The sequence below is a fragment of the Folsomia candida genome, unplaced genomic scaffold, assembly GCF_002217175.1.
Source record: "Folsomia candida strain VU population unplaced genomic scaffold, ASM221717v1 Fcan01_Sc017, whole genome shotgun sequence".
Lineage (NCBI taxonomy): Eukaryota > Metazoa > Arthropoda > Collembola > Entomobryomorpha > Isotomidae > Folsomia > Folsomia candida.
In genome coordinates this window covers 1,467,005-1,485,894 of record NW_019091209.1, presented here as the reverse complement: position 1 = coordinate 1,485,894, position 18,890 = coordinate 1,467,005, and the positions used below count along the sequence as shown (strand labels likewise).

Genomic DNA, 18,890 nt, shown 5'->3' with positions numbered 1-18,890 from the left:
ACTTCCATTTTTTTGCATTCATAAATTTCCAAGAAACTTGAAACTTGTGGATTTCATAGAATGAAAAGTTTTTATTATAAGCTTTCATGCAAAGTGACGGTTGACATTTGGGGCAAAATGGTACAATTTGAGCCCGGGAACGAGTTCAAAAAATCTTGTCATGAAATTCTGTTCTAGGAAAGATCCAAAATTGTAAATTCGTAGTAAAGTAAAAATCACTAAATTTTTAATTATTTTTATGACTTGATCCAAATTTTTGGTAATGGCACTTCCTGCTGTTGCTAAAATAGCAGCAAAATCAGCAGTTCATCTCGTTCGGGAATCCACTCTTCACAATCTTTTATCACATTTTCCAAAAAAGTGTAATTATGCATTTGCTTACGGATCCGCCGTATTTGCGCAACAGGGACAGAAACAAGGAGGAAAGGTGAATAATTTACTGATTACCAGTTAATTGCTTATCTTGAATCGATCTGGTTCTAAAATTGTTTAATTACGAGTAGATGTTGGACCTCATTTTTGTTGTGGATTCACCAGTTGAATGGCATGAAGAGAACATGGCACTCAATTCCAGTCACTACTCTGCCCTGAGATATTTTGGCCCCAGATTAATTGCAAAGGTTCAAGAATCAATGGCTTCTGGGGTGTATTACAATCCGTTCGTTACATTGGACGGACAGGTATAACTAAATAAATATCCATGTGCTGTAAAGTTGTCATAATTAAATTACAATGTTCTTGACAGCTCATAAAGTACGGCGTGATAAGCACATCTGCTCTGGAAAGAGATTTGACCAAATGGAACCAAATCTATATTGCGGGACGATTGCATAAACCCGTTTTGGAATTACAACCCCCATCCTCAGCAAGTTTGATGAGAGCGTTAAATTTTAATCGAGAGTCCGCCTTGAGAACTGTTCTTCTTCAGGAGGGGAGATATTTGTCGAAATATACTCTGTTTCACGGAATTACAGAGTTGTCTTATTTGGGTGAGATTGAAAGAAGCAAGAAATTAATATTGATCTGATTAAGTATTCTTTTTACTAATTGTTTGTGATTTATTTAGGCGACTCGAGAATGAAATTGGGCGAAAATCCGGATAAAGCGAGGAATATTGTGATCCCCATGATGGGTGAATTTGAAGCCGTGTATGCCCCATTAATTCACGGGCTCAAGCCCATGGTGGAGGTAATAGTCTTATATATGTAGCTTTATGTTCGTAAGTAGTCCTTTGTCTTAACAGAAAAAAATACTGTTTATGAAACTAGTTGATTTAATGCATGCTCATTATTCACAGGTAAACGCGGATGGTCTCATCGTTCAAAATACCACACCACAAGAACGGTTCAAACACTTGATGGCACTTCCTATCCAAGTTCAAGTGAGTGCATTCCTATTCCTTTGTTGTGGATATACATCTCATCATAATAAAAATTGCGCAGATAAACCTTTGCCGTCAGCTATTCCGTGACCCTCGTCTCTGTGACATTGAAGAAGTCATGGCTGAATTAAGCTACATGCCCACCCTTCGCAATTTTATTCGAAACTCAATCACCGACGTGGTTTGGGGATCATCCATTCTACAAACTGTTCAAGGTTTGCTCTCCGCCGGGATCGTCCGTTCAGTCAAGTATGCTTGGGAAAAGCTACAAAAGGGGCGAGAGGGGAGACAGATGCAACAGGAAAGAATGAAACGCAGTAGTCAGCATCAAATTGATAATCACAACGACGAGGACCAATACCATCAACATTTCCGTAGTCAGCAGCGTAAAACGTAACGTAACGGAAGAAAAACATAATTAAAAATAAGTCTAGTCAACGTCCGAACAAGTTTACATACTTATTATTACAATTTCCAAATCTTAGAATTTATATATTCCAAAATTACGCCATATACATGAACTGCAGTCGATTGACAATAAATTGACAACGTATATATTTTATCACGTGAACGAAAACAAAAAAGTTTTTTTTCTACAAAAATTTCCTGTTTTGACTTATCCATCTTGACCAATCTTTCTTTCTGGGTTGAACCAGATTCTGTTTTGACTATAGTCACATGCTTCACCAAGAATTATGTCGTGTCATTAAAAGTCGTGTAAAAGTTCAAAGTTGTTAAATATGTAGTGACGATCGTGTCACATTCCTAATCGTATGTTCTCAAATTTTACAGCCATGAATTCTGATGAATCATGAATTCGTAGACATATCAAAATTGCAACGATTTCATGATGCAGGGTATTTTTTTTAGTGTTTACAGTTTATACCGTTGGAATCAAATTGGATCATTCATTATTCTTGAGCTGGTTAGCTGAATGGTTGAATTTTGCATGCAATAATTTTCACTTTCATTGCAGTTTTAAATTTGGTTTGCCATGGCGTGGCGTGTAAAAATGGTGACGGGTGTGGTTCTGGTGCTGTTGGTTTCATCATCGCTCGTGAATGGAACTCCAGCTAGAAAAGGGGGGCGTGGTAAAGTGAAGGTGAGTACGACCTCTGCACCACCGCCGCCCCCACCATCCCCTATTCTTATCGAGGACGAGGACAAAGACGATCCCACCGTCACGTCTGGGACATCAAGCTCTCCTCCTGCCCCCATCTCACTGACCGATTCCATCTGCAATTTTCGACCCATCTGGGACAAAACGCCGACGGGGGCGTGGTGTGAGTTGGAGTCGGATAATTTGGACACACTGGTAGCATCGGCAGTGGTAAATAAATAAAGATCATACAGAAAATAGTCATGATTCATGAAATACAATAATAGTCACGTCTTGAATTCATTGTTCCAGCTTTTCCGTCACGGGGCACGAACGCCAATGTACAAATATGTTTTCGATCCATTTCAAGATTTCGATTATGGGATTGAAGGTCTTGGACAGCTCACGGGGGTGGGATTTAGATACAATTTTGTTCCATTTTTCGTATGATTTCGCCAACAATTTAGCAAATATTTTTTTCCCAGCCTGGCAAACACTGGAGTTACCGTCTCGGGCAGTATCTCCGCTGTCGGTACGGATCCTTCCTCTCCACCCGCTATTCCATGTCGCAAGTTTACTGTCGTTCCTCCCAAACGGACAGAACCGCAATGTCAGCCGCGTCTCTGCTCGCTGGACTGTTTCCCCCACTCCGACGAGACCCTGGAGGTCATGTCGACTTCCCTAAAGTCCGGTGGCAACCGATCCCTTGTTTCACGATGGACCCGCAGTTGGACAATGTAAGACTACTTAAAAATGAGTCTCACTTTTATCCATAAAAGAAATTATCACTTTTCTTTTTCCCAGAAATTGAAGAACACGCGACCATGTCCCAAATACGATGCCCTGTTTTCCGAACATCTCGCCAAACTGGGTGCAACACAGGATAGAAATACGATTAAATTACTCCGTAACTTGTCCGACTTGACGGGAAATGATGTTCAAAGTTATAAAGATGTGCACAACATAATGGACACGTTATCAATTCAGGTAAGTAGCAAAAAAGTTGGAGACTTTGGTAAAGATAAGTATGCAATTTTTGCAATGTTCATCTTCCAGCATTGTCAGTACGGTCTCCCATTCCCTGCCTGGTTTCCTCCCTTAGCCAAACAGATCCAGGCTCTCGAACAGGCAAATTATCTCCAATTCGTGTCCACCGAAGAACTCCAGCGCCTCTATGTGGGTCCAATTCTACACCAGATTATCCTCGATTTGGAAACCATGCTTGGATTTGATGATTTTGGATTGAGTGAAATGACCGCGGAGGAATTGGCATCGTTGAGAAGGGCGAACCTGTACATTTACGCGACCCACGACACCACAATTTCCGGCCTCTTGGAATCTCTGAGCGGCTACAACACCACGCAACCACCCCCCTACGACGCAGCCCTGATCTTCGAACTACACCACGATGAGGACGAGGAGGGCGTTGACATCAACTGGGTCAAGGTGAGGAGACAGACGCATTAATTAATGTACCCTGTGTAGTCTAATTTATTCAATACTTTCACCCAGATCCTGTATCGAACCGACCCCAACGGTGTCGCTGAGGAAGTTCTCCTCTCAAATTGTGACCATCCCTGTACCCTTTCCAAATTTAAGGAGATCACGTCCAACCTCAGCGTTGACGATAAGAAATGGGACAGTCTCTGCGGCAATGGGAAATGTTCCGATGGGAATGATAACAATAGTGATGATGGCAATGACGACGAAGATGATGACTAGAATTTACATAAAATATTCAATAAATGAGAGAAATTCCTAAATTATGAGCCAAACGTGCATGATGATGATCGATATGAATCTAAATTTTCTCAGCCACTTCATAAAAAGAATAAAAAATCTACGCATTTAAGATAAGGTTATAAAACGAACACCTTTATTTGCAACTTTCTAATCAATATGTACAGCGAGTATTTGGAAAATAAAGTCGTTTACCGTATCGTATTTCGATGAAACGATATATTTTTGTCGTTAAAGCATAACAAGGAATCATTGTAAACATAACATGTAAATTAATTAATTGGTAAATGTGATCAATATGGATATTGGTACAATTCATCGTGTCGTTCGTAAACTTGGGCACAGTCTGCTCAACAAGTTTTACAAAATATGTACCAAATTCGAACCAACGTAGTTACTTATCAATATATGTATGCTGCGCTGACACTAAGGATAGTGTTCATTGTTGCTGTTGCGCGGCAGCAGCAGGGGCTGGAACGGGGGGGTCACGTTCCTCAATCCCGTCACTCTCCGTGACCAATGCCCTCTCCAAAATTACTTTTCCTTCCTTGTAGCGTTGCGTTTCTAAAAAAACACAATCTAATCAGTATATATTCCTCACAACTCGATAAGATCCTTATCTAACTGATACTCACCTTCCGTCGCAAATTCATAAATCCAGCCCAACTTCGTATCGCAATTTTTACACGATACATCCCTCACCATATGACGACCCGTGAGCATAACGCGATCCTGAACCTCACTGAAAATACGGAAAGATTAATAATCATCATTAGCTAAGGTCTCGTACAGGTAAAAAAAATTAATTACAAACGAACCACCTGTAGGTCAAGTTGACCACTTTGCTGAACAAGAAGGCGCGCCCAGTGGCCCCCGTGAAACGAGTGCTGAACAGTTCGGAACGATTGGTGAGGACGGTGTCGCACGAAGCACAGGAAAATAATCGATTTCCACCTGGGTGCTCGAGGAATATTCGACCCATTCTGGCCTGAAATTAAGAACATTACCAAAAAAACATCTTTACCATTTTGATTTACGTTATTTAGCTAATTATTAATAATTTTACCTAGTATTTAAATATGAAATGTAAGGATTTCCTCGCCACCAACTACAAATTGAAGACCTACTTTCCCCAAACAATTTCAATAGTCAGGAAATTAACAAAGTATTAATTGTTGTATTGTATTGTACAACTTACAATAAATATCCAATCAGCAGCTGTGTAAACAGACAGACAATGAACCTTTGAACTGAACTTTATGTAGCCAGAAGGACACGCGTAGTGAAGAAATGTTTGTTTGCAACCCGTCCCTTAGAAAGGGACGAGTAACCCTTTTTTAGAAAATTGCTATTTTTATATCTATTTCTACCTGTTTTCCGAACTGTCTGTTCGTCTCTGGCGCGACAGCTTACTCGCCAAAGGAGAGACTGTATTTTTTTGTCAAGGGGCGGAAGTGATCACAATTTGGTCAAAAGGTCAAAGGAAGGTCACTACTTTGAATGATAAAGAGGTCACGTGAAGAGCTAAGTTGATAAGCAAAGTTTGTGGTTTACTTATCTAACGGAATAATAGCTCATTTTGACGTGGGGTGATAAAAGTTAATATGCAAGTTTGATGATAAAAATGAGACGTAAAAATAAGAATGGAAATATTTTTGGTCATGACTAATAAGGAGATAAGCAACCCTTCAGAATTCTGAAGAAATATAATCACTCTGAAAAGATAATGCTTTAGTAATTATTTCATTAAAATTCCCTGATTTCCATATCACAGTAAAACTGAAAATTTGCATTTGTACTAAAAAGTAAAGACTAAAAGTATAAATTTTGATATTTTGAGGACACAAATTTCCTTCATTTTTATGCATATTATAATTTGTACATGTCGTAATACTCCCCGATAAGAGGCAAGAAACCTCTATGCAGAATTTACAGTGTATTTTTGTCATGCTATGGCCTCAACAGAATCTGGTTATGAGAGGCAAGTTGAGATTTCTCGACTTGCCTCCTCTTGCATTTCTGTCTGAATCTCAAGTTGGGAGAAGAGTATTCTCCCAACTTGAGACTCTCAATACCCATTAATGCATTTTTATATATATATTTTCTTCTTCGAATAGTAAAAAATAGTAGCACGATTAATTTACTAACAATGGAACCTCTTTTCAAGCTACACGAGATAAGCTTAGTGACTTATGCTAAAAAATCAAGGTAAAAATTAGAATTGACGTGGCACTTATCTTTCCGTTGAATGGGCACTTGGAGGTCAAATATTTGAGGGCAAAGTTCACAGTAGCGGCCTGTTTTTTTTCTCAAGCGGGCGAGGGGATGAGTGAAAATTTTCTCCTTCGAGGTCACTCCGCTCCGTTCTCGTACGCTCGCACATCATTCAATGCATATTATTTTTGACAAAATTTGACAATCTCGTAAATTGGTGCATACATTCATTTAATTTTATATTTGCTTTAAAATCCTACTATCCACCGATCCGTAATAAAAAAAAGTGACGATGGGTTCAATAAATTATAAGTGCATATCGATTAATGAATATGCATTCCAAAAATATACAACGAAATGTGGCAATAAAAATAAGTCAACTTTAAGGATTGTGATTTCTAATTAATTAATACATTCATTAATTATACGAACTTATAATTTATTGAACCCATCGTGACTTTTTTATTACGGATCGGTGAATAGTAGGATTTTAAAAACCAAATATAAAATTATACGAATGTATACACCAATTTACGAGATTGTGAAATTTTGTCAAAAATAATATGCATTGAATGATGTGCGAGCGTACGAGAACGGAGCGGAGTGACCTCGAAGGAGAAAATTTTCACTCTTCCGCTCGCCCGCTTTAGAAAAAAACAGGCCGCTACTGTGAACTTTGCCCTCAAATATTTGACCTCCAAGTGCCCATTCAACGGAATGATAAGTACCACGTCATTTCTAATTTTTAGCTTGATTTTTTAGCATAAGTCACTAAGCTTATCTCGTGTAGCTTGAAAAAAGGTTCCATTGTAAGTCTGTTTTTCTTTGATAAGTATGGTAAAAACGATCTTATCAAATTCAACTAATCATAAATAGTTGCTGCATTATCTCGAAAATTATCAAAAGACAATTACTGAGAGAGAACAAACTGAAGTGCTTATATCGTCGCAGTAATTATAGATAGATATGGAGTGAATTTAGAGCGGTTAAGGGTGTTTTTTGTGGTGATGCGATGTCTCAAAATAATGATATGCAAGAAGAACCAGAACATTGATGACTTTAAACTTTATTAATAATCCATGAATTTAGCTTTATTCCTGAAATCTGATCACAATAGAATTAGAAGTCGACTTAATAATTGATTGATAACTGCAAACAGAATGACTGTGAGTGACTGCGACGTACATAATTACCTATAAAAATTAGCAACAGGGTTGTCTAAAAAATGATAAGTTCAGCTAAACATGCTCCCCTGGAACTTGGCCATGAGAGCAGCGTGATCGACCACTTCATCATCGGCCACATCGCCCAAACTCGCCCTCAAGTGGCATTGACGCTTCAGATCGTGAGGGCTGGGCTGCTCGGACTCGAAAATGGCCCGAACGTCGACTTGGTGCTGTCTGATCTCGTCCCTCGCTTCAATTAGCTAATTATCAAATTTACGTGGTTAGTATTACCCACAAAATTAGTGGAATTAAGTATTTCCATGAAAAATAATCAGAAGTATTGGTTACCAAACGACTTTGCTCGTTCACGTCATCGCATAATACTGGGAAACATTCTTGTTTGGTTGCTCGACCGACCCCGAATCGATTAAGTTTAGCGAATACTTCCTTTTCCTGTGAATTATTGAGTAAAATTGTTAAACACTCTAGAATATTAAATCCACATTTGAGTATAAATATGCATTTACATGAAGAATCTCCACTTTGAGCTCAAATTTCTCCTTGCCGACGAGGAAGAACTGTCCCGTCGCAAGCTTTTCTATTTGGAATAAGAAGTCCATGTTAAACTCGGGGTCGAACGAGTCTTTGAGTGAGAGCACTCTGTCCCTCCCGAATTGTGAAGGAACCCGATTTTGCATCATTTCATGGAATTTATTGGATTTCGGGTTTCTGAGTATGTTGTATTCGGACGTGTCCAAGACCATCGTTGGAGGTGGAGCGAGCAGATAGCTGCAAAAGTACGGAGTTCGACCTCCTCCTCCTTCCTTCTTGTCGTCGTCGCCACTGGCGGCGGCGGCGGCATCGGCGGTGGGAGTGTCGTCGATAAGAATGATGGAATACAGCCAGTAGTGTGAATCTGCCTCAGCGGCCATGACCAGAAATTGGGTCGAGTCCAATTTGAAAATTCCAAGCGGTTGATATTTCACTGTGGGCAAAATAATAGTAAAATTCGTTATAATACATAAGAACACGATTGCATTAATTTGGAGATAAATATAATTACAACAATTCATGCCAAACTCACGAGTATTTTCATCCTTGAAATATGTCGGGCCTGTCTTTTGCACAAAAACCGTGGCTTTTCGCTCCTCAAACACGGGGACCTTGTGGACCGTCGTCAAGTGGAGAAGATATTCGCACATTGGAACATCTTCCACTCCACATTCGACATGGCAGTCGAGTCTGATCCTGCACAAGGAATGATACATTTGTAATTACAACCTTAACCTTATCTAATTAATGAGTCTTACCGATAACCGCAAGTCTGCTTGTGAACCTTCAACTCGGAACTTATTTGTCTAACAGGACAGCCATCGTAGGGACAATTCTCAATGACTTCGTTTGATGATTCTTCCATTATTGGAAGTTTTAAAATTGTAGTTATTCCTGAACAATTAATAACTTTTAAAAATCTCAGCCTGAAAACTTATTAACTTTAAGTGACTTGTTTTAAGAAGACCTGTCGTCGTGACGGAGCAGCAAACAAGGCAAGACTAACGAAGGAATGAAGCAGTCGAGTAAAAGGAGACAAGCGCAGCCTTATCTTATCGCAGCATATCGGCGTGGCGTTCATACTGTCCAGCTGTTTCCTTTGTTCAAATTTACGACGAAATTTGTGTATGATTTCCTCAAATAGAATCCAGACCTTATTTGTTGTTCTTATCCAAACCCTGTGTAAAGTCAATTCGTACACATTATTTTTTGAAGTTTAGAATTTATACTTAATTTACTCAAATAGAATTCATACCTTCTTCCGCCAATTAAAAAGTGTGGAGCGCCGACTGATAATAACTTATCAATCTAAAAGTTATCAAATACATTGATCAATAATTTGCATGCATGCCACTTATTATTATGCAAACTAAAGCCTAGTACTCAGGACGAATGTTCACGCGGAATTTCATCGTGCTTAAATTCTGTTAAATTTTTCGCTGGAGAGACCTCAAGGGCAAACGAAAGTCGGCAAGAAAACCAAGTTTGGTGGCGACTGAGACAGCTCGGAAATTGCCACTTCGGGCGGCTCGACGAATTGGAACTGGAGGAGATCCACCAAGTTTGGTGGCGACTGAGACAGCTCGGAAATTGCCACTTCGGGCGGCTCGACGAATTGGAACTGGAGGAGATCCACCAAGTTTGGTGGCGACTGAGACAGCTCGGAAATTGCCACTTCGGGCGGCTCGACGAATTGGAACTGGAGGAGATCCACCAAGTTTGGTGGCGACTGAGACAGCTCGGAAATTGCCACTTCGGGCGGCTCGACGAATTGGAACTGGAGGAGAAGGAGATCCACCAAGTTTCGTGCCATGCAATCTGCCACGACAACGGCCTGCTTTTGAAGTCAGCCAGTCCAACTTTGAAGCCGACGGCATTCTCGGAAATGGGAAGGGCACTGTTTATCCCAAGTATGAACTTGATTCGCAGTACAACTTCATCATTCCCGAGCCGCACAAGTTGAAGAATGCTCCGTGGAAGCAGAGTCCAATTGAGCCGCCGGAAGGGTTGGAACCAACCGTTTTGTAAGCTTTTGCAATTCCAGTTAACATTATTCTTAGTATTATAATTATTACATCATGAATGGCAATAAAAAGTTAACTGATGGTTTTAATTCTGCTCTTATTACTGTTGCTTGCAGATCTGTGGCGGCGTCGGTGAACTTGGGAGCAGATTTGGATCTGAAAGCTGTCGCTGATGCATGTTCGGACTTGCGCTATAATCCCGAGTCATTCGCACCCTTGGTCATGCGTCTCAAAGATCCAATCGCCACGGCAATGATTTTCCCTGGCGGGAATATGATCATCTCCGGTGCTAAATCGGTGGAGGCTTGCAAGATTGCAGTGACAAAGTTCACAGCGATGGTTCGGTCGGTGGGATTCAATGTGAGACCATTTGGAATGTTGATTAAAAACATCTCTGCTGCCTTCAGTGTGGGCTTCAAGATTAGGTTGAGGAGCCTCTCCAAGGATCGAATGCTCACCCCACAAATGACGTGAGAAACCTATTCGAACAAATGATAACATACTCATTAATAAATAACCCATCTACTTGATTAATAAGTACGTTTATCATTTCATTCGCTGACAGGTACGAACCTGATGCGTTCACGGGTGTGGCCATGGTCTTACCATGTCCGAAAGCTAATGTAATGGTATGCCGGACTGGGAGCGGGATAATACAGGGTAATTAATTATCACATTTACCTACATTTATTTTGGAGGGAGAGAGATTTGAGATCTTTTTCAGTTGGCACTACAATTATTTATAGGAGTGACCTCTTTCAAGGATCTCGATAAGGTCTTCAAGATTATTTACCCCCACCTCAAAATGTATGCAATGTAAATAGTAATTAGTCATGCAGTCTTAATTTATATATCATGAACAACCACAATACTTTTAATAATAAAGTCAAATTCTTTCATGATAAACAATGAATTGAATTTGTTTAAACATGATTTTTTTTAATGGAAACTTTTTCAGAAATATGCACATAATTCTAAGCACTTTGAAACATGAAATGCATATGAGGCTGGAAATCCTAATTTTATGCACATTTTATCAATAATTTTTCAAAACTTGGCCCGTTTTCCTAAGTACAAAGTTAAATAATGAACTATTTGTAAGCCACTTTCTCCTGCGACGCCTGCTTTCGCTGAGGACTCCACCAGTAAACCGAGCGACTCGGGCCTTGACCTTCAGACGACTCGCTGTGGGACGGGGACGAGAAAATCGTGGACTTCGTGGGCGGATTTTTAATCACTGCAGCAATCAAAAAATAAAGAAACGATTAGTTAAATGAGTGAAATTTATGGACACAGTTATCATCAGGGAGCGGATGTGTATTTACAAAAACAAAAATATTTACGAAATATGTAACAAGTTTCGCAGAATTTGTATTATTTGTTTTTTTTGTAATCGATTTCTTTGAACAAAAAAATTCGTCTCGTGTCATTGAAGTATTTATAAAATTTATGTATTTTTGAAAAAAATAGCTAAAATATTTACGTATTTTTTAAACAATAGCAGAAATGTTTTAAATTATGTCTAAGAAAACCCAGAAATATTTTGAAATTTTTCCGATCTGTACGAGATCAGTAATACACCAACAAAATTTTACTGTCGGTTGTCATTAATAAAGAAAGTGGAACCTAAATACATAACCGCCCTCTGGTTATCACGATAAGAGTATTTTGATGACTTACAATTTACCCAAATCCCGAACTGCGCCTTGGAGAAGCGGATCTCGTGACGTAGCAGGTAAGCGCGATGACTGACGCTCCAGGCGCTCTGGTTGTAGACGACGCTGCGCGATCCGGCCTGGCGAATCGCCTCGTCGAGGTTCTTCGCCTCCCAATGCAGACAGTGCAACGCGTAGGCGAGACGATTCAACTCGTCGGAAAACTTGCAGGAGGTTATCCGTGACCCTATCAGTGTTTGTCGGTATAGGTCCAACTCCAAATAGAGAACACTGACTTCGCTGGACAAAGTCATCTCGATCTGGAGAAAAAAAACACATTTTTAGTTTAAGGTAAGACATGACAACTAATAATTGTAAGTCAGCACATTTTTCATCATTTCGCCGCTTTGGGAATTTATTTTGAAATTCTTGACGACAAATTTCTAGAGTTGGGAGTTGTAAATTTTTTAGAAAATATACACTCCAGATTTTGACACTTTTTGTAGGAGAAGATCTCAAATGTAAGAAGCCTTCAGAAAAATTGGAACTGGCTTAAACACTAAACGCCATTCTATCAATCAACTCACCGAGGAGAAATTTATCGTCCAGAATTTTAAAATAAATTCCCATAGCCAAGAAATGATTAAAAATGTGTGGATTTTTACGATTTTGGTGATGAATCCTACGTGCATTTACATGAGTATGAAAAAACATAATTTAATTACTTACCTATCCTTTTTAATTTTTTGAGAGGGACAAGTAATTTCACTAATTTCACGTACTTTTGGAAAACGATTTTCAACAAATTCTTCTTTACAATTTTCCCGAGAAGTGTCCGAGAGCGTCCAGAATTAGACTGACTCGTTGAAAAAGGTGAGATGCCCTTTTATCCTTTAGTGTCCTTTTATTATGGAGACAATTTTCATCCATTCGGAGGGACAATGTTGACGGGAAGTTGGATTGGATTCCCGAACGAGAAAAATAAATGACCATGATACAAAATGTATGTAAGCATGTATGTAGATTCTTATGTACATACAAAAGAGATGACAATCTTATCATGGGTTTGAGACGCAGATCATGGAAATGTGAGCCTAACGAACGCAATGAATTGAATTTATCAGGTAACAACAAGACTGATAAGTCGTATTTATCGTGCATCCGCATTTCTCGTCTCGAATGCTGGCTAAGAATTAGCTGCAACAATTCGTTATCGCATGATTTGATTTGTCTGTCCTTTCATCTCTCCAATTTACTCCTTAATTCTAGAAATATTTACATGATAAATGCATAAGAATCAAATTTTTATAGCGTTATGTGCTTATCAAGCTCATCGTTACTTTAGTTTTTCAGACTAAAGGCAGGAATGCAAATGCTTTCAGAAATATATTAGCGAGACGGGAAAATGAGACGCAATTCTCCATATAAGTGGAAATATTGGAGAGAATTCCGTCTCATTTTCCCGCTCGTTCATATACTTCTGAAAATAATAATAAGTCCGACTTGATTTGCATTTAATTAGTCTGAAAAACTTAACGGACGACGAGGTTGGGCATAACTTGGACTTTGCCTTTGCGTTGTTGTTTGTTAAAAAAACATGTAAGCATAAATTCCGAGAAATGAAAATGGGTCGGTGAGCAAGTCCAGCAAATTCACTTCCAAGTCGTCCACAAATTTTAAGCATGGGAAAGAAAGCGATTGGTGGCTGATTAATAAAATAATAAATAAAATTATTATTGCACACACGTCATCGGAATGCGAAATGTAATAATATGCGAAATGGGAGGAGATATGGGCAGATTTTTGCATGGGTGGATTGGATTTGCATACCTTACCTCGTCCATCAACCACTTTTTACTGAAGAGCGATTGATATGCATGCCTAAATGTAAACTAACCTGAGTTTACTATATATTAAACTATAATAAGTCCACTAACAAGATGCATGCATTATGTACAACTGTCCAGAAATGCCTATGAAAATATTTGCATAACCGAGGCGTCCCCAGGAAAGCATTTTAGTCGCAGGAGGAAAGTGAAAAGGATAACACAACGGCAAACCCTAGATTCATTAACGTCTTGCAGAATCAGAGTCCACCAAAAAACTATAAAAAAAAACTGCCAAAATGTTGTAAGTTATTAAAATTTTGAAATATTTTATTTAAACATTCTTAAATCATGAAATTATTCCGATTGTGTTTTCACACATGATTTTGTTGCCAGTCGCGGTATGAACTTTCATGAATTCCGAAACCACTACGAGGACCTCGTGTCTGATTCATGGTACATTCATTTTATTTCAAGCAATAAATTTGGTATACAAATACGGTGGACATGAATACGAAAAAAACGGTCATTTCTTTTACTTATCAGTTACAAAATGTCCATCGAGTTTGAGAGTCTGAGAACTCGTGGAGGCGAGATGATGGCACGGTCGGCAGGAAACCGGGGAACGAACCGTCCGAAAAACCGGTTCGTGAACGTTCTGCCTTTCGACCATACTCGAGTAATTCTCAGCTCCGTTGAAGGCGTGGATTTCAGTGACTACATCAACGCGAATCATATCTCGGTAATACGGTTCGCATTTTTGCAACAATTATCCGTGCCAAAATTATTTCCATACCCACATTTGCAATATGCATTATTCATTCATGGGAAAACTATTCATGCAAATTTGTGCAGGGCTACAACTCCAATGGAGAATTCCGTGGTCGAGAGTACATTGCTACCCAAGCGGTACAAATAAATTAAAATTTTCATGAAATTTATCCCAAAGTTTGATAATGATTGTCCTTAATTACACAGCCGTTGAAGAACACGGTCAACGATTTCTGGCGGCTATGCTGGGAGTTGAATGCCACGTGCGTCGTCATGTTGGCCCGTTACGTAGACCGACCTTCGTCCCCGGATGACTTCAATCCTTTCCAATTCAGTCGCCCAGATCGGGAAGAATGCACGCATTACTGGCCAAGCACCTCGATTTCGGAAATGTATGGTGAAATTGAGGTCGAAGTCATGTCCGAAATTCTGGACGGGTATCGACGCTCGCCTCACAAATGGATCATCTCCGAGTTGAAACTCCGCTACAAAGTTTACAAAGAAAAAATGAAACATCTTTCATCGTGAAAGTTCTTTAGTCCATAATTTGCATATTTTTTTCCAGGAGCAGGAAAGACGCCTTCGTCACTACCAGTTTCTAACTTGGACCCATTTGGAGTCCGTCGACCCACCCGAAGCGCTTGTCCACTTCGTCCGAGAGGTTCGGAAGTATGCTCCCTCTCCGATTCTGGGAAACCCATCCAACGCGCCCCTCATTGTCCACGGGAGCGCAGGCGTCGGTCGCACTGGGACCTTCATTGCGGTCGATATTGCATTGAATCAAATCGAGAAGAAGAAAGCCGTCAATATTGCCAGCATCGTGAGTCAAATGCGGGCGCAAAGGGTGAGATATGCAAATGACAATGATGAATTACTGGAAATATGTAGCATAATTATGACGAAGGTTGGAATGGTTCACACGGAGCCCCAGTACGTCTGCATTTACAAATGTGTCATCGTAACACTTGATGAAATCGAGGCTAACGGCATTGAATTTGGCGACCCTGCGCCGGGCAACCATTTCGAAAGAGTTGTCCCCGATCGAGAAGAGGCTTCGCAGCCTCTCCAACATTTAGGTCTCTATGATTTTGACCGAGCAGCAAATCCTAATTTATTATGTTAGCAATATGTAATTGACTAATAAATGAATGGGATTTACTTCACTCATGTCAGTTTTAATCGATAAATAAAAATGCATGTCTTTCCTTTTCATGAAATCATGGCTCATTTGCATATGCATAGATGCGACGTAAATAAATAGAGGGTATTTTTATTCAGACGGAGATGTGAACAAAAACATACACACGTAATGAATGAAATTTGTTAGATAAGAGTTGTACTCAGGTATGAACTGAATGGATCTCTTGTCATGAAAGATGGCTTACCTGCAGGAAATGTTATCTGATTTATCTCAAGTTTCATGTCTCCAATGTATGCACTACCACGTTAGAAAAATGCATAGGAAATATAACACATAATAGCAATTAATTTTAACAAAGTGTATTTAATGATTCACTTAAATCAAAATTCAACAATTTTAGAAAATCATTGTTGTTCACTGGATGGTAAAGTGGACGCAACTGATGCTGAGTATAATGAGTAATTATCGGCATCTTTTTTCTTTTCCTTCTCATCTTCTTCGTTCTTATCGGTCGCTGTCAGAAATTGGAAATCTTTAGCGAGCATCTTGGTTGGCTCAGCATTCACGTTAGGATTGATGGGAGAAAACAGCATCTTCTGGTCAAAAAACTGGTTCAAAATTGGCCGTCTAGGGAATTGGTTGAAGTCGAGTGCCAAGGCGTTGCCTGTCAGGACTTCAGCGGCTGAAACCATGGGGGCGGACGTTTCAATGGTCAGATCTTGAGGAACGTTTAGCCTTGGAACGAACAGGTCAACTAGATATGGAGCAACCTCGAGTGTCTTGCACACGGCATCAGATTTATTCCTGTCCATGTAAAAATGAAAGGTTTCATGAATTGCAAATATTCATTAAAAGTTTAGATTGATCACATTTAATTTTATTATTACGATTTAGTGACGTTCATCTTAATATTTGTTCCAGTCGTCATCCTCTGCAAGGCAACCGATGCTCTTCTCAACCAGATATTCCCCACGGGTACAACCCCCTTAAGACAGCATTTGTAGGCCTAATTAACATAAATTTTATCAAGTTAGCACTAATATAAAGACATGCCACCAATTATGTACAAATTGTACGCATTTTATCACTCACCAGAGCAGGATAATAGCTCACGTACACTGGAAGGGAGCACATTTCATCCGCCCGGAGCGTCAAAACTTCACCGGCATCAATCAGTTGAACTTTATGGTATGGAATTTCACGGTCAGCAACATTAGTAAGGTTCGCCTCTAGGACGACACCTCGGAGCCAAGTTCGCACTCCATTTTCCGTACGCTTCACAGCGACCAGTTCCGTCAAAGCGTAATGGGCAGATTGGCGTTGACGCCATGCCATATTGGGTTCCAAAAGTTCGTTCAGTTTGGCCTTAATCTTATCAAACGCTTCGACTCCTGTGCCTAAGAATACGAGCAAGAAATTCATGAAATTGATAACATCTTTATCATAGACTTTAAGAGATAATTAAATTTATATTATTTACCAAACTCTTCGGTCCCCGTGTCTGGAATATTACTCATCGACCCATCATTCATCATCGGATTCACGGGCGGTGTACTCTTTGAGGCTGCAGGTGGAAATGCAGCTCGACAAATGCATTCCGCCGTCTTTCTAGGAATTACGTAAAACTCCGAGGGCGAGACGATGTGCACAACTTTAACATCAATCCACATTCCATGTTGTAAATGGGGCTTGTTATCCAAAGTGTAAGAACTGGTAACCCTTTCCTTTCCCAGATCAGAGACTGCGAAAAGGAAAAGAGACAATGCTTATCATCAGTTAACTTAACAATTATTTATTCCACCAACTAAATTTGCATAACTGACAAACCTACCCTCCACAACTTTATGCAACATTCGACACCTCATCCCCTTCCAGCAGTATTTGCCTTCCCCTTTGTAAAACGGACATGGCGTCTCAGCCAATGACTTCTCCTGGTGTTTGACTCCCATGAAAAATGCCCCCGCACTTTGGTCGATATCGGCAGAAATCACATTTTGTGCCGTGTCGCAGTCAGTCTTCATTGGGTTCCAGGCTTTATCGGATTCCTGTAGTTTCTCCTCCTTATCTGTCTCAGTTGATGATGAAGAAATGGGCACATTTTCTTTCTCAGAAATACCAGACGATGTTCTTGCTATTTTTGTCGTATGATATAGTTTCTGAACGTGCTGGGGCACATAGTCCTCGGAAGATGTGTAGTAGGAAGACAGGTTATCGTCGTTATCATCCCCACCAACCGCGATACCTCGGTTATCGACCTGATTACTATCATCTTTACCCAAATCAGGAACATATTCGACAAGACCGTCATCATCTCCTTGTGGAGGAACTGGAGAATCGGTCGTCCCACTGTTACGACCTGTCTCCTCGGGTCGATCAACTTTTTCTTCTTTATCCACGGAATCCATTCTTTAGTTTAGTAAATAATAGATAAGAAACAATGCAATAATTAATTAACGGTTAGAATTAAAACAAACCTTTCGAAATCTAATGTCTTACTTATATCCTCAATCTTGTCCTGACAGCGATCCACCTGCGTAATGAACAAATAATGCAAATTCACCTTATCATCAAAAGTAGAGATAACCCTGTAAAATGAACTAATTTACAAACAACTTACAAACTTTAAGAGATGAGAGAAATAACGAATTTCATCAAAATCACGAATCCAAGTATATTATGAAGCAACCAAAAGCAAGCTAGAGCTGAGGTTCGGAAACGTTTTCTTGCTCTGCCCATCTCCCAAAGTCGCAATTCCTGAATCCGCTAATATACATAATATGCAAAGTAGTCTCGCTGGCTGGCTGCAATAAATATGAGACGGAAATAAATCGCGATTTCAGATTCACCCGAAAAGACATATTTTCTGAAGAAATTAACTTTTTATCTCGGTCAAAATAATGTAATTATTTTTAAAAAATTGCGACAGCAATGTATAAATTTTGACTGCTATAAAAAGTTAATTTCTTCACAAAACGTATGTTTTCGCATGATTTTTGCCTTCTTTATGCAGATTTTTACCCACGAAATAAGCCATGAAATGGAAATATTTAGTATTTTAGGAAATGTATTTAGGTTTCATTTATTTATTATGAAATCTAAATATGTATGCACATAAATGGTATTTTATTCAGACCGAAACGTGAACAAAAACATACGCAATGAATGAAATTTATTAGATAAGAGGCTCAAAAGTCGTATTCAATGGGTGTCTTGTTATGAAAGATGGCTTATCTGTCATCAAAAAATGTTATCTGATTTGTCCCAAGTTTCATCTCTCCAATTTACAAATTAATTTCAAACTTATGAAAATGTCATCATAAT

The 18,890-nt window shown here is 39.4% G+C and overlaps 7 protein-coding genes across 13 annotated transcripts; 3 read left to right on the top strand and 4 right to left on the bottom strand.

The window, feature by feature from the left end:
* Nucleotides 1–151: 151 nt before the first annotated feature.
* On the top strand, nt 152–1,959 carry LOC110856782 (phosphatidate cytidylyltransferase, mitochondrial). The gene is made up of 6 exons (XM_022105330.2): nt 152–427; nt 504–680; nt 746–989; nt 1,067–1,188; nt 1,298–1,381; nt 1,443–1,959. Exons 1-6 carry the CDS (start codon nt 263–265, stop codon nt 1,776–1,778), a joined length of 1,128 nt encoding a protein of 375 aa, XP_021961022.1. The 5' UTR covers nt 152–262; the 3' UTR covers nt 1,779–1,959.
* A 315-nt stretch (nt 1,960–2,274) lies between these two features.
* LOC110856835 (prostatic acid phosphatase) lies at nt 2,275–4,436 on the top strand. Its single transcript, XM_022105397.2, has 6 exons — nt 2,275–2,711; nt 2,793–2,891; nt 2,966–3,217; nt 3,285–3,467; nt 3,537–3,926; nt 3,993–4,436. The coding sequence occupies exons 1-6, from the start codon at nt 2,376–2,378 to the stop codon at nt 4,200–4,202; spliced, it is 1,470 nt and encodes a 489-aa protein (XP_021961089.1). The 5' UTR covers nt 2,275–2,375; the 3' UTR covers nt 4,203–4,436.
* On the bottom strand, nt 4,335–5,781 carry LOC110856836 (protein yippee-like 5). 4 transcript variants are annotated; one of them, XM_035857540.1, is made up of 6 exons: nt 5,591–5,781; nt 5,419–5,438; nt 5,287–5,343; nt 5,039–5,208; nt 4,856–4,962; nt 4,335–4,784 (listed from the first exon to the last, which is right to left on the bottom strand). In XM_035857540.1, the coding sequence occupies exons 4-6, from the start codon at nt 5,200–5,202 to the stop codon at nt 4,660–4,662; spliced, it is 396 nt and encodes a 131-aa protein (XP_035713433.1). In that variant the 5' UTR covers nt 5,203–5,208; nt 5,287–5,343; nt 5,419–5,438; nt 5,591–5,781; the 3' UTR covers nt 4,335–4,659. The 4 variants fall into 4 exon arrangements, with proteins under 4 accessions (XP_035713433.1, XP_021961091.1, XP_021961090.1 ...); XM_022105399.2 differs by having other exon boundaries at nt 5,287–5,346; nt 5,419–5,781; XM_022105398.2 differs by having other exon boundaries at nt 5,419–5,780.
* Nucleotides 5,782–7,481: 1,700 nt separating this feature from the next.
* LOC110857014 lies at nt 7,482–10,417 on the bottom strand. 3 transcript variants are annotated; one of them, XM_035857441.1, is made up of 8 exons: nt 10,281–10,417; nt 9,408–9,460; nt 9,120–9,330; nt 8,911–9,046; nt 8,685–8,848; nt 8,128–8,585; nt 7,949–8,053; nt 7,482–7,860 (listed from the first exon to the last, which is right to left on the bottom strand). In XM_035857441.1, the coding sequence occupies exons 4-8, from the start codon at nt 9,015–9,017 to the stop codon at nt 7,669–7,671; spliced, it is 1,026 nt and encodes a 341-aa protein (XP_035713334.1). In that variant the 5' UTR covers nt 9,018–9,046; nt 9,120–9,330; nt 9,408–9,460; nt 10,281–10,417; the 3' UTR covers nt 7,482–7,668. The 3 variants fall into 3 exon arrangements, with proteins under 3 accessions (XP_035713334.1, XP_035713335.1, XP_021961305.1); XM_035857442.1 differs by lacking the exon at nt 10,281–10,417 and adding an exon at nt 9,602–9,734; XM_022105613.2 differs by lacking the exon at nt 10,281–10,417 and adding an exon at nt 9,536–9,677.
* Nucleotides 10,418–11,029: 612 nt separating this feature from the next.
* LOC110857016 lies at nt 11,030–12,793 on the bottom strand. The gene is made up of 3 exons (XM_022105615.2): nt 12,561–12,793; nt 11,857–12,151; nt 11,030–11,413 (listed from the first exon to the last, which is right to left on the bottom strand). The coding sequence occupies exons 2-3, from the start codon at nt 12,143–12,145 to the stop codon at nt 11,268–11,270; spliced, it is 435 nt and encodes a 144-aa protein (XP_021961307.1). The 5' UTR covers nt 12,146–12,151; nt 12,561–12,793; the 3' UTR covers nt 11,030–11,267.
* A 1,431-nt stretch (nt 12,794–14,224) lies between these two features.
* LOC118437929 (tyrosine-protein phosphatase 10D-like) lies at nt 14,225–15,595 on the top strand. Its single transcript, XM_035857487.1, has 5 exons — nt 14,225–14,399; nt 14,513–14,566; nt 14,636–14,920; nt 14,994–15,272; nt 15,333–15,595. The coding sequence occupies exons 1-5, from the start codon at nt 14,253–14,255 to the stop codon at nt 15,549–15,551; spliced, it is 984 nt and encodes a 327-aa protein (XP_035713380.1). The 5' UTR covers nt 14,225–14,252; the 3' UTR covers nt 15,552–15,595.
* Nucleotides 15,596–15,912: 317 nt separating this feature from the next.
* LOC110856942 lies at nt 15,913–18,327 on the bottom strand. Of its 2 annotated transcripts, none has more exons than XM_022105528.2 (7): nt 18,187–18,327; nt 18,044–18,099; nt 17,401–17,975; nt 17,050–17,310; nt 16,662–16,966; nt 16,457–16,575; nt 15,913–16,373 (listed from the first exon to the last, which is right to left on the bottom strand). In XM_022105528.2, exons 3-7 carry the CDS (start codon nt 17,972–17,974, stop codon nt 15,974–15,976), a joined length of 1,659 nt encoding a protein of 552 aa, XP_021961220.1. In that variant the 5' UTR covers nt 17,975; nt 18,044–18,099; nt 18,187–18,327; the 3' UTR covers nt 15,913–15,973. The 2 variants fall into 2 exon arrangements, with proteins under 2 accessions (XP_021961220.1, XP_035713428.1); XM_035857535.1 differs by having other exon boundaries at nt 18,066–18,099.
* Nucleotides 18,328–18,890: the final 563 nt, after the last annotated feature.

Coding starts and splice junctions, on each gene's coding strand:
- LOC110856835 (XM_022105397.2), top strand. CDS start 2,376: ATGGCGTGGCGTGTAAAAATGGTGACGGGTGTGGTTCTGGTGCTGTTG. Junction 2,892..2,965: donor GTCTTGGACAGCTCACGGGG/GTGGGATTTAGA, acceptor TTTTTTTCCCAG/CCTGGCAAACACTGGAGTTA. Junction 3,218..3,284: donor TGGACCCGCAGTTGGACAAT/GTAAGACTACTT, acceptor TCTTTTTCCCAG/AAATTGAAGAACACGCGACC.
- LOC110857014 (XM_035857441.1), bottom strand. CDS start 9,017: ATGGAAGAATCATCAAACGAAGTCATTGAGAATTGTCCCTACGATGGC. Junction 8,586..8,684: donor TTTCAAGGATGAAAATACTC/GTGAGTTTGGCA, acceptor TTTTGCCCACAG/TGAAATATCAACCGCTTGGA. Junction 8,054..8,127: donor TCAAAGTGGAGATTCTTCAT/GTAAATGCATAT, acceptor AATAATTCACAG/GAAAAGGAAGTATTCGCTAA.
- LOC110856942 (XM_022105528.2), bottom strand. CDS start 17,974: ATGGATTCCGTGGATAAAGAAGAAAAAGTTGATCGACCCGAGGAGACA. Junction 16,967..17,049: donor CACGGGGACCGAAGAGTTTG/GTAAATAATATA, acceptor TCGTATTCTTAG/GCACAGGAGTCGAAGCGTTT. Junction 16,576..16,661: donor TGAGCTATTATCCTGCTCTG/GTGAGTGATAAA, acceptor TATGTTAATTAG/GCCTACAAATGCTGTCTTAA.
- LOC110856836 (XM_022105399.2), bottom strand. CDS start 5,202: ATGGGTCGAATATTCCTCGAGCACCCAGGTGGAAATCGATTATTTTCC. Junction 4,963..5,038: donor GTCAACTTGACCTACAGGTG/GTTCGTTTGTAA, acceptor CCGTATTTTCAG/TGAGGTTCAGGATCGCGTTA. Junction 4,785..4,855: donor TTATGAATTTGCGACGGAAG/GTGAGTATCAGT, acceptor GTGTTTTTTTAG/AAACGCAACGCTACAAGGAA.
- LOC110856782 (XM_022105330.2), top strand. CDS start 263: ATGGCACTTCCTGCTGTTGCTAAAATAGCAGCAAAATCAGCAGTTCAT. Junction 1,189..1,297: donor GGCTCAAGCCCATGGTGGAG/GTAATAGTCTTA, acceptor CATTATTCACAG/GTAAACGCGGATGGTCTCAT. Junction 1,382..1,442: donor CACTTCCTATCCAAGTTCAA/GTGAGTGCATTC, acceptor AAAATTGCGCAG/ATAAACCTTTGCCGTCAGCT.
- LOC118437929 (XM_035857487.1), top strand. CDS start 14,253: ATGATGGCACGGTCGGCAGGAAACCGGGGAACGAACCGTCCGAAAAAC. Junction 14,400..14,512: donor TCAACGCGAATCATATCTCG/GTAATACGGTTC, acceptor AAATTTGTGCAG/GGCTACAACTCCAATGGAGA. Junction 14,567..14,635: donor AGTACATTGCTACCCAAGCG/GTACAAATAAAT, acceptor TTAATTACACAG/CCGTTGAAGAACACGGTCAA.
- LOC110857016 (XM_022105615.2), bottom strand. CDS start 12,145: ATGACTTTGTCCAGCGAAGTCAGTGTTCTCTATTTGGAGTTGGACCTA. Junction 11,414..11,856: donor GTTCGGGATTTGGGTAAATT/GTAAGTCATCAA, acceptor TGATTGCTGCAG/TGATTAAAAATCCGCCCACG.